Source organism: Suillus plorans, assembly GCF_016647745.1.
Source record: "Suillus plorans strain S12 chromosome Unknown HD556scaffold_126, whole genome shotgun sequence".
NCBI classification, from domain to species: Eukaryota; Fungi; Basidiomycota; class Agaricomycetes; order Boletales; family Suillaceae; genus Suillus; species Suillus plorans.
This window is the reverse complement of record NW_024537510.1, coordinates 64309-75333: the sequence shown is the minus strand read 5'-3', so window position 1 is coordinate 75333 and position 11025 is coordinate 64309. Positions and strand designations below refer to the sequence as shown.

Here is an 11025-nt window from a genome sequence, read left to right as displayed (position 1 = left end):
TATCTGTGTATCGTTCCACCTTTAATTTTATCATGGACCCTTACTTACATATAGCTTTACATACCTTACTCGGTAGCGCTTCGGCTCCGCGTGACAGCGCTTAGGCGCCGTATATAAGCGCCAGCATTACATACTATGAGAAACTTTCCAACAATAACTTTACCTCCCACTTACCACCCACATACTACCTAGCAGAGTATAGTTGCAATCTATTCCTTGACACCTCGCGCTCATATCTCTTGTCTTGCATCATATCACCACTTAAGCAAACTCACACTTACTCTCACTTGCTTCTGCTCACGCGCGCGCGCGCTTCCCGCGCCTCGCACGTACCTTCGCTTTCCCGTGCCTCGCGTGCACCTGCGCGCTTTCCCGCGCTTCGCATCAGCCGACCAGTAGCGCCTTCAGCGCGCACTACTAGATCCTTGCTGCACTCGCTTCCCCTTTAGGGTCGAACGCACTTGTCGTCTCAAGTATAGCAGACTAGGCAACGCGCGACCTTACAACATTTTCAGATACAGTCAGGAGCTTTGTTTGTTCCTCTCAGTATTGTTGTTTCTACAACGCGTCAGGTACATGAGGCAGTGCAGAACATGAAATTGACAAGACATACATTTGTTGCACGCCTCAGGTCCCTGTCTGCTATTCTTCGAGTCCCAATGCCAACTACAGACACAACTAGGAATTCAAAGCTTGTCAGCACTGAGCCCCGCATCAGCAATCCGCTCACAATGACATAGTCACTTGCCTTGCAGAGGTGATATATTTGTCGAGGTATATTCCGAGCTGATCCGAAAAAATTGCTGTAGATTTGTCGAGGTTATTGTTGCTCTGGTTTGTCGGACTTGGAGCCCCACACCAGCGGGTCGTAATATATGGGGCGTCAAACAGACACCATAGCGTCTTTGAGTTGAGCCTAGGGAATTCAAAGAGATGCCATAGCATGTCGAGGTTATTGTTGGTCTGGTTTGTCGGACTTGGAGCCCCACACCAGCAAGTTGTAGTATACGGGTCGTCAAACAGACACCAGTCAAGAGCGCAAATCTTGGACAACCTGGGACCTACAACATGTCTAAATATAGTAGTTGAGTCGAGGTGCAAGACAGCCGCTGTCTTACTCATACCTTCGAATGACAGATACTGTCAAAACATATATATTTTTGATTGTCACAAGACAACAACCATCTCACCTTCAATTTTTTTCGCAGATCAATCATGTCGTCAAGACATATATTATCGCTCATCAGTATCTCACCATGGCCAGAGACTGTCTCTTTCTCTTTCAATTTTGCAACATGGTAAGCTCAAACGCTCGCACCTGTGATTTATCTGACGTTGGAATTCAAAGGGTCGTCGGGACAAGTCCTGCAGTCCTGCTTTGAGGCAACGCTTAGCTACAGAGTGTTGGCTCGCCAAACCAGGGTAAGCCGGTTTTAGCCACAGAGAATGTTGCTCACCTTACCTTGCAGAATTCGAGACAGCCAAAACGCGAAGGCACGTCTTCGAGTGGCTCGTAACAGGGCAAAAAAATTGCAAATGCAACCTTCCGCAGAGCAAAATCCGTGCATTCCTGGCACTGGATCCCCCCCACTCGATTGCGATAACATTTCGCATGATTCCCGGTCAGATTGTGAAGATGATCAGTCTTATGATTTCCCTTACAACACTGAACAACAACCCGTCGCTGCCATCGCTTCCCCCCCACTCAACAATTTCTCTTACGACGCTGAAACCTCATTCGACGATTTCTCTTACGAGGGCAATGACTCTGTGCTCACCATGGACAACGACCTTCCTTGTTCTTGTGACGTTCCCACACTGCAAACAATAGAGAACACTGTCAGACAATGGCAGAAAGAGTGGGAATCAGAGAGTGCGTGGAATGAGGCATTCGACGATGAACTTGGGCGTGCTCGCATAGAGGGGGAACACGCCACCACCACATTCCTTGACGAGTGCGCACAACATATTATAGATGGGAAGGAGCTACTCGAGAGCATCCATGATGTCGTGCGCACACATTGCCCATACTGCAGGGAGCAGCTTAAGTATGATGGTATCTTACTATATGATTTACTCGTTTGTGTCGTGTCACAAGTCAAATTTTTGAGGTAAAACTAGATACAGGATGTAACTAGTATTATTTTATCAATGTAGAGCCCCTTCAAGCATCAGAACAGATGAAGTGTGAAGGTAGAATGAACACAGTTCACTATATGTTCGCTACAGTTCGCTATATGTTCGATATGTGTTCGCTACAGTTCGCTATGGGCTCGATATGGGTTCGCTAGCGAACCCATATCGAACACAGCGAACTGTAGCGAACACATATCGAACATATAGCGAACTGTAGCGAACATATAGTGAACTGTAGCGAACATATAGTGAACATATAGCAAACATCTGCGTACGGATGCCTGGGATCGTGTCATATCCCGCATTCCGGACCAACATCCGACGATGTTCCCATGCCTCATCCGGACTTCTGGACCTCCTGTCCATGTCTCCAGACCAAATCCTCTATCCGTCCGGATCCCTGTACTCCTGCATCTGATATCCGGACGCCAGATCTGATATCCACATCTCCGGATCTCCGGATCCGACCTATCTGTCATGTCCTAACCCAAACCTTAAATCAGCGCCCATCCCCTTATGGTAATTACCTGTCTCCGGACTTCCGAACATTCAGATCCGACCCACATCTATCTTCCGGATCCGACCCGCGTCTATCTTCCGTGCCTTATCCCTTTGTATGTTCCTTCTTGAGTTAGACTTCCTCATTTTCCGTACCTCGTTTCATTTCCGGCTTTATTTTCCTATGTCTTCATCTCCGTCTTCATTTACTATTTTCCGATAGACTAGTGTTTGACTTGTCTACATCCTCCGTCCACAGCCTCGCATAGCTTCGGACTGCGCTGACTGACTCTCCGTTAAGTTCTCTGTAGTATATAAACTCTGTAGAATCTTTGTACTTCCTCAGTCTGAATATTACACATATTAGTCCTCGCACTAGCCTTCACCCTAAGTCCTCGTAACAGTTCTAGTCCTCCGACTTAGTCATTATCCATCTCAGGCCTAGGGAGGAATTCCCTAGGCCGGAGCTCCGCTCCTCCGCTCCTCCGCTCATCCACTCATCCGAGTTTCCGGAAGTTCCTCCGGAACTTTCCCGCGGTCCTCCGGACCTATTCTGCTTCGGACTTTGTCCTTGCAGCCTTTCCTCTGTTTGCTTCTACTCAGGACTTGTCCTGAGTAGCCATTACACATATCCCCGTCAGGACGAAACTCCATCGTAATTTCCAGAAGTTCCTCCGGAACTTTCCCGCACTCATCCGGAAGTTTCTCGCACTCGTCCGGAAAGTCCTTCCGAAGTTTCCCACGCTCCTCCGGAAGTCCTTCGGACTTCACTGGACTTTCTCCAGACTTCATTCTGAAGTTAAGGGCACATACTCAGGTAAGGGGCGCAGCGCACGAGCTGAAGCCAAGCCCCTTGGAATCAGTCCTACCCTTTGTGCATGGTCTTAACAGATCGTCAATAACAGCCTATTACAATATTTTGAATAAGGGAAGCACTTTTATGGTCAGAACCAGACATGCAGCCTTGAACCGAAGCTGCAAGAAAGTGTTGTAAGTGATGTAGAGCATTTATGACCATGGCGGTTTGCTTGTCATTTGCTTGTCATTTGATTGTCATTGCAAGTGTCACACACAAAACCCTTAGTACATTAGCTTGTAGATATGCCATACATCACACAATTGCCATACATCACACATTGTGTTCACCAACCTGCAGGACAGCAGTAGGCGTATTGAAAAATGCATTGATTTATTCTACTACAAGCGAGTCAAACTAAGAATATTCAAAATCCAAACTGGCTCATGGTCTCGGACAGATCATCAACCTGTGACCACATTTCATCTGACTCCGCTGACAGTGAGGGTGAAGGAGAGGATGGCCAGAATGGGCCTCCTGGAATGGGGACTGCGCGCACACTGCCTTCATTAAATTTAACAGTGTAGACCTTGAGAGCTTCCTGGAATGATGGGTAACGTTTCTGAACGTTCCCGCTGATGAAATTCGTGCGTTCCGCGACATCAGCCCTGAAGTAAATATTAAATTAGATACCACAAGCCAAAGGGATGACACAACACGTACCAGTGGTAGAAAATGCCCACTTCTTGTCCGACTGTGATGACCCAGAAACCATCAGGTTTGAGACCAGCTCGCGGTGGACAGATCTCCTCTGGCTTTGGAACAAGCGGGACTTTGGAGGCTATTCGTGTGACTGTTGGTGAATAAATGGTTTGGGATGGGGCGTATGGAGTTACTGAGATATTATTAGATGGTCTAGGGGCCCGAGGTTGCAGGGGTGTTTGAGAAGTTGTTGTGGTGGGAGGAGACGGGGATCCAAGGTTTGTTCCGCTGGGAGCACTGGTGTGTGCAGATCGCGCGTGTGAAGATCCTGATAAGGTGATGGACTCGGTAGTGTTGCGAGTCCAGGTGAGAGTGTTAAATGGCGAATCTACCAGGAAGCTTTAGTATTTCGATGTTAGAATTAAAACAAAATACATACCTGACAGAGTCATACTGTTGAGCAAATTGTGCAAGTCTTGGATGTGATTGTCCCGGGAGGGAGAGCGAGTAAATGGAGGGCTCAAATGGCACGACATGATGAGTGTAATGAGGTGTGGGGTGAACAGACACTATGCAATAATCAGTCACATGAATTGAAAAGACAAAATCTTACCAACACAAGACTCGGACGAGGGCTGGAGACAATGGGAACTCATGGACAGCGGCAACGTGTTCGAACGAATATTTCCTTGCGATCCATCCGATACATCAAGTCCTCGAGGGACAAACACGGCCTGCCTGTTAACTCAGTCTCGAAGGTACTCAAGCATCGGGAGTTGGTCAAGCAGGCCGCAAGTATGAATGAACGCCGGAAAATATGTCTGGAAGGCAAGGCTCAGGGCTAATTTCAGTTTCAAACAAAATTGAAACTAACCTTGTATATAGAAATGAGCGCTGATGAACATCGAGCTCTGGAAGTGTTGAAAGACGACCAAAACGCAGAGGATGTGTGGCAGGATGAATCGGAACAAATGGACTTCGGTGATGTCTTGAACGGCTCCGAACTATTGCCCATCAGCCACACTGGTGGCGAGTTTGCTGATCTTGCGACAAGTCTTTTGGGAGACTTCTGGGATATGTAAGTAATGCTAGTACTTACCAGAGAGTAAAGCATTGACACACCTGTTTAAATGGCAGGAAGGATCGAGCTCGTGGCCGACGCCATATTGATAATCGTACACGCCGTGACCGCGTTCTACGTAGGAACCAGGCTTTTGCTTCGCAGTTGCTTGCCATGACCGATGTGTACCTTACCTGGAGCTTGGAAAAATCCAAGGCAGACTTTAGCGGCTTTTTTGACCGGCTGCAAAGTGCAGACACTCACCTGCCAGAGAGTAAGCCTACTGGACAATGGACAATCAATGTCATTGACGTATTCTGTGAGTGTTTGCTTCGATTTCAATTGCTTACTATTGTGTATGTATATATATACTCGTGTGACGGCATTGATGTACTTCTCTATAGATGCTGACAAAGTTACTGTTAAGATACTATCTTCCGACTGCACCGTTGCCTCTGCCTTCGTCCATCAAGGCGTGATGCCTTGCTTGCCTATATCGCCTACTGTGGGCATTACTACAGAAGCCCTGGATCTTTATCGTGTAATGCACCTTAGGAGTCCCCACTTGTCCATCCAGGCCTTCATCAAATCAATGAGCGACTTGCGTGGGGTGTGTGCTTGTTTTTTTTGTTCTAAGCTGATCTCTGATCACACATAGGTGGGATTTCACAGATATCTTTCTCGTCAATTTTCCATCGCATTCGACTTATACCTCGACGTTCGACGCGCGGTTGCAGCCATGGTAGCCGAGTCGCTTCAGCGGGACTCACCCGACTGGCGACTCAAACATGCCTGCCCTGCATGTACATATGTGCTAACGGACGAAGTAAAATTAAAGTTCAGCTTGCTCTATGCCATGGACAGCAATGACTCTTTGAAAAGAGTCCTTCGAAGAACCCTTGATACGGACGACTCTCTCGGTACATCATGTGAACTCCCGACGGGACAGCAACTCAGGACTGACCGCTATCTATCTCGCACCTTCGTTGACCAGTTTGCATCGGACTCTAGTACTGCAGGCGACGGGGTAAGAGGTGTGTTCTATTTGCGTTAGTAACTGCTAATTAAGATTATTAGGACATACATATAGAGAATTTGTGCGAAGGACGCTGGAAGAATATGGATGACACAAAAACAAAGAAAGCATGGGGGATTTACGATGAAACAGGCATCTTTTTGGCCGTGTGCTGCCATGGATTCTCCCTGCTAATTGCAGACATGGTACAGAGTGGGGAACTGTGAGTTTTATTTAGTTTTTAGCTCGTTTGTCAACTGATTGTTGCTCGGCAGTGCAAAATATCCTTTGGCCGTGGTTTCGAAGTTGCTGAACGTATTTGGAACTAATCTAGGAGGCGGATATGACATCAGCTGTCAGTTCAAGACTACTCTCGACAAAAGCTCCCTCGGACCCCTCACACGTTCGAAGCATCACACCTGCCTTGTTGGGGCCTTTCATGGACATGCCCACAGGCGTTTGTGCCAACTTTTCTCACTCACAACGTATACCAAAGGTCTGGGACTGGAAGATCTGGAGACGTGCGAACGGACTTTCTCAAAATCGAATTCCTTGGCATCCGCACTACGTTACACGAGTATTTTCCATCGCCAACAAGCTATCGATTCTTTTTTCGAACACAACGACGACTTAGAAGTATATGCTAATCTATGTGAGCTATATTTTGACACGTGATATTCATTTGCTAATCACTCATTCAATTAGCCGATTTTTTGTACAACAACTACAAGCAAGCTCTAGACATCCTCGATGATGGTAATGCAGCGCTACCAAAACTCATGCAAGATCTCAGGGTAGTTGATGTGAGTGTTTTCGAGCGCTGGTTGGAAGATGAAAAGGCCTATCTTGTTGGTCTAACACGCGAGCCTAAAGAAGAAACACTCCAGATGGAGTACTGGCAGAGGCTCATTAATCTTGCAGTGAGCAGGTGAGTTGTGATACGTATCTCATGATCACTGATTGACACATTTTGCGCAGTGATGCTCTTGGTGCTGCGATGGCAGCAGTTGAATTACCTTCTGAAGATTCATACGAGACACAGGTCAAACGCACTCGCAACGCTGAGGGTGCACGGCGTCACGCACTGGAAGACTATGAGAGGAATCTCAAGATAGTGCAAGCGCTGGAGGGCAAGCTAGAAATCACGGAGCGGTGGGTTCCCAGAGATGTAGAGTGGCAGAATGCAGGGAGGCTGGTGGCTAACAGGAAGTACCAGCGGGCACTGGATCGTCTTGAAGGTCTCATTGTCGCTCGCATATTTGAACTGTCGAAAATGAACAGAGCAGGGACAGGTAAGTCTCTATACTATACATGGAGTTGCGACTACTGATTGTATTCAGGCTATAAACTACGAAAACACATCGCCAAGGCATTACAGGCTCGCTCCATTGCTATCAGGTCAGCCCTCAACACGTACAACACTATTGCTAGGACACTGTCCCCTCCCCGCTTAACACTGAAATGGGAAGAAGTTGTCGACTACGCCTTTCTTGCCAACTTCAACCTCCTTCGCGACACGCGTGTAGACATCTCCGAGCGCCCTTGGTCATCTCCTGCCGCTTGTAGCGCAATGGATCTCCACTTCAAAATATGTCGGGCGTGTGAGGAGATTGAACGCCTCAATATTGAGGTCCAACGCCTGGTGACCTATATACGCGATGAAGAGAAGTATCTACGGGAATGTGAGGACCAGTTGAAGGATACCAACCCAGCCCTCGCACATCAAATTGCTATTCACCGAAACACTCGAGGACGCTTCAAGTCACGACATCTCAACCGGCTTCACGACATAACAAAGCTTCTGGGATTCAGTGGGACACTAGCTCCTGGTATAAGCGCTTACACATGTCCTGGGGAGAGCACGAGCATACCTAATGCACAGATTCCTGCTCGCATGCTTGTTGAACCCTTGCCTGTTGATCACGCTGCATCTGCCTTAGACCTAGATACCCAGGATGATCTGGATGACGAGGAGGAGGAGGAGGAGGTAGTAGAGCAGGCATCGAGGAGTTTACAAGATGTCCTGCTCATTGCTGATGACTTTTCACGCCTTGGGATTCATAGCGATGCTGAAGAAGAGTAGTGGAGTCATTTGCACATTATACATGTATTCCCTATGTACTACAATCATCACTGGTGCATGTGTCGTCGAAATGCGGTGTCAATTCCATTACTTGAACGTGAGACATGCGAGCTCGTCGCGTTGCACAGTGAGCTCGACGTTTCATATATTATTAGCCGACGCTGGGAACACGTCACGTCATTTGCCGATATGCCGGCAGCACCCAGTCCTATAGTCCTGTTGGTATGTAAAGTCCCTCTTTATCCAGGAGATATTGAAGGAGGCGGTGATCCGCTGAATTTGCCTGACCTTAAAGGTGCGAGACCCATCTACTATCATTTATAATAAGAGCATTTACGTGGGAATCACAGGTGGTGACGACTCAGACCTTTTTGACTAACAACCAGAAACACGTCGAATTAGACCTGGCAGCACACGTCACTGTCGTATCTAATTAGATCAGGTACGTGGGAACCACAGGTGCAATATGTGCTTCCGACATCCTCAATAATGACGCATGATGTTCCAGGGGACTGGTCGCTCGTGGTTAACGTTTACCGGGCGCAACCGGTCTGCAAAGCCAAATAGTTAAATTTCTATAATCTTCGCTACCAAGTTCTGTCATTCCGGGCGCAACCAATCTACTGAGCCAATAGTTGAACGTTGAATCCCCAAGGTTCTTCATTCACGAATCACCAGGTGCAAGCAAATTTCCAAACCAATGTTTTTCCCACAACACTATTTTCACGACATAAAAGCAAGCCGTGTTTAGCGTACCCCTCCCCTCAGCGATTCAAGTCGATATTCCTCGTTACAAAGCTCGTACCATTTCGCATACACCATGCGTTTCTCCTTCGTCGCCGTCCTTACTGCTTTAACGGCATGCATGTCTGTCAGTGCGTGCAGCACACTGAGACAGCGTTGCAACATAGACAGCGACTGCTGCAAAGGCTTTCAATGCAGATGGAATGTGAGTATAAGCAGTTCAGTTTGCGTCCAGGATTGAACCCCATTACTCACCTTGTAATGACAATAGATTGAAGGTCTATGGTACTGCATTGAGGATGTGGCTACTATTGGGCCAGATGAGTAGCACAACTGAACAGTGAGTCGTGTTTCTGATTTCGCATTGGGTCGTTTGGTGTTATTGTTGATACGCAACTCGTGGCTGACTTGATCAATATAGTTGTTTCTGGAATCTGGATAATGGTGTCAGCGCCTGTAAATAAATGGATATAATTCCAAACGCTCAACATTATGAACAAAAACTGCTGGTGTGTATGGCCGGTTACTGCAGTCGCACACGGATAATCATGCGGGCCTGTACGCAAGTAGTATTTCAAGGCTCCGACAGAGGAAAAGATTGTGCAAACATCGATAATAGTTGCACTGCCTCTCTCAATAAGTTGACTGTCGTATATGGTCCACTATGAGCCTCTCCCCGAAGATTGCTTGTATAATGTTGTCGAGATCGAGGCTTGCTCTGAGTGGCCTTCTCCAAAATACTGGTACATAAATGCAGAACTTGGTGCATAGATATCAGACATTGTATCTTCGTCATCCGAGGTTAAAATATGCAAACATCACCTGAAAGACTACATAGTAGCTGATGAGTTGCCAATAGTATTGCGAAAGTCTATGGATGGGAGGAACCTGGGCTGATCCTACCTCTGAGTAAATTGGTGCTCTCGCGATGATTAGCATGATCAAGCTCGATGCATTATACGAGTCTCACGACGAAAAAAAGATTGATTGAATAGCGGAAGCCGTGAAGAATAAAATGATTGTACATGATATGCTTCTCCTGTATTAATGACCATTGGCGTGCGGGGGAGATGCACAGCAGAGAAACAGTACGAAACGAGCCCACAATGGAATGGGTGGTGACTGCAGGGTTGCTGCACCTGGTGCGGCAGTGATAGTGCCTTGAACGGGTGTGTTGGAGGTAGAGGTAGCAATAGGCTGAGATTGCGACGACGAGCCCTGGCCATGCAACTGCATTTGCTGCTGCGGCCGTGGCCGCGGAGCAACATACAATGCCTGGACAGATATAGTTGAACCACGGCGATAGGAAATGGACGAGGAGAAAGAGATACCTTTCTGTCCTGTACTGTAGCAACTTCGACGATACGAGGTCCGCGAGAAAAGATGGAGCGCCTTAAGATGGAGCGCCTTGGGCGTTGCTGAAGTTCGGTTTCTCCATCGGCATTGGAGTGAGAGGGGTGGAAGAATGACGAAAGTTGTTCGAGAAGAGCACGTGGAATGGCAGACAAGGATGGGCGAGAACTGCGAGGATTGTGCGCAGGAGAGAGAGTATGGGTACCACGTGTTGTAGAGAACTGAAAAAGGTCAGAAAAAGAGCTTGTCAAAAAAAGGTAGAGGACTCACTTGGGTGTCGTCGAAGAAACCTGGTGGTATTCGGCGGGCCTGAATAGGTGGACGTCTGATAGTATCAGTCTGGAATTTGATCTTAGAATGGTTGGACAGTACTTAAAGAAATACGTCACGTACGTCCTTTAATGACTTTTGAGTTAGGACCTGCAAGTGAGAGATAAGTGTGGTTTGAAAAGCACGATGTATCTGGACTCACATGAGGAATGGATAGTAGGTCCTCGAGGCCAGCGTCTTTGAGGATGGCGTGAATGTCCCATACGTATGCATTTTTGTCCTCGCTACCGGTAACCAACAGTTTTCCATCAGCGGAAAGGGCTGCGCAAATCAATCGATGATCGTGCTGGAGGGGTGGACCGACTTGG

General features: G+C 47.4%; 3 protein-coding genes across 3 annotated transcripts; 2 read left to right on the top strand and 1 right to left on the bottom strand.

Annotated features, from left to right (window-relative positions):
- Nucleotides 1-1256: 1256 nt before the first annotated feature.
- On the top strand, nucleotides 1257-2115 carry HD556DRAFT_1451323 (uncharacterized protein; the record flags this gene model as incomplete). The annotated part of the gene is made up of 3 exons (XM_041307937.1): nucleotides 1257-1298; nucleotides 1349-1422; nucleotides 1470-2115. The coding sequence occupies 3 exons, from the start codon at nucleotides 1257-1259 to the stop codon at nucleotides 2113-2115; spliced, it is 762 nt and encodes a 253-aa protein (XP_041152356.1).
- A 1742-nt stretch (nucleotides 2116-3857) lies between these two features.
- HD556DRAFT_1250713 (uncharacterized protein) lies at nucleotides 3858-4221 on the bottom strand (the record flags this gene model as incomplete). The annotated part of the gene is made up of 2 exons (XM_041298957.1): nucleotides 3858-4098; nucleotides 4148-4221. Coding segments are annotated over 2 exons (315 nt in total), but the record flags the coding sequence as incomplete, so codon positions are not given.
- A 798-nt stretch (nucleotides 4222-5019) lies between these two features.
- On the top strand, nucleotides 5020-8290 carry HD556DRAFT_1531838 (uncharacterized protein; the record flags this gene model as incomplete). Its single annotated transcript, XM_041309510.1, has 9 exons — nucleotides 5020-5210; nucleotides 5270-5511; nucleotides 5597-5802; nucleotides 5851-6219; nucleotides 6270-6430; nucleotides 6483-6859; nucleotides 6913-7135; nucleotides 7186-7499; nucleotides 7548-8290. 9 exons carry the CDS (start codon nucleotides 5020-5022, stop codon nucleotides 8288-8290), a joined length of 2826 nt encoding a protein of 941 aa, XP_041152354.1.
- Nucleotides 8291-11025: the final 2735 nt, after the last annotated feature.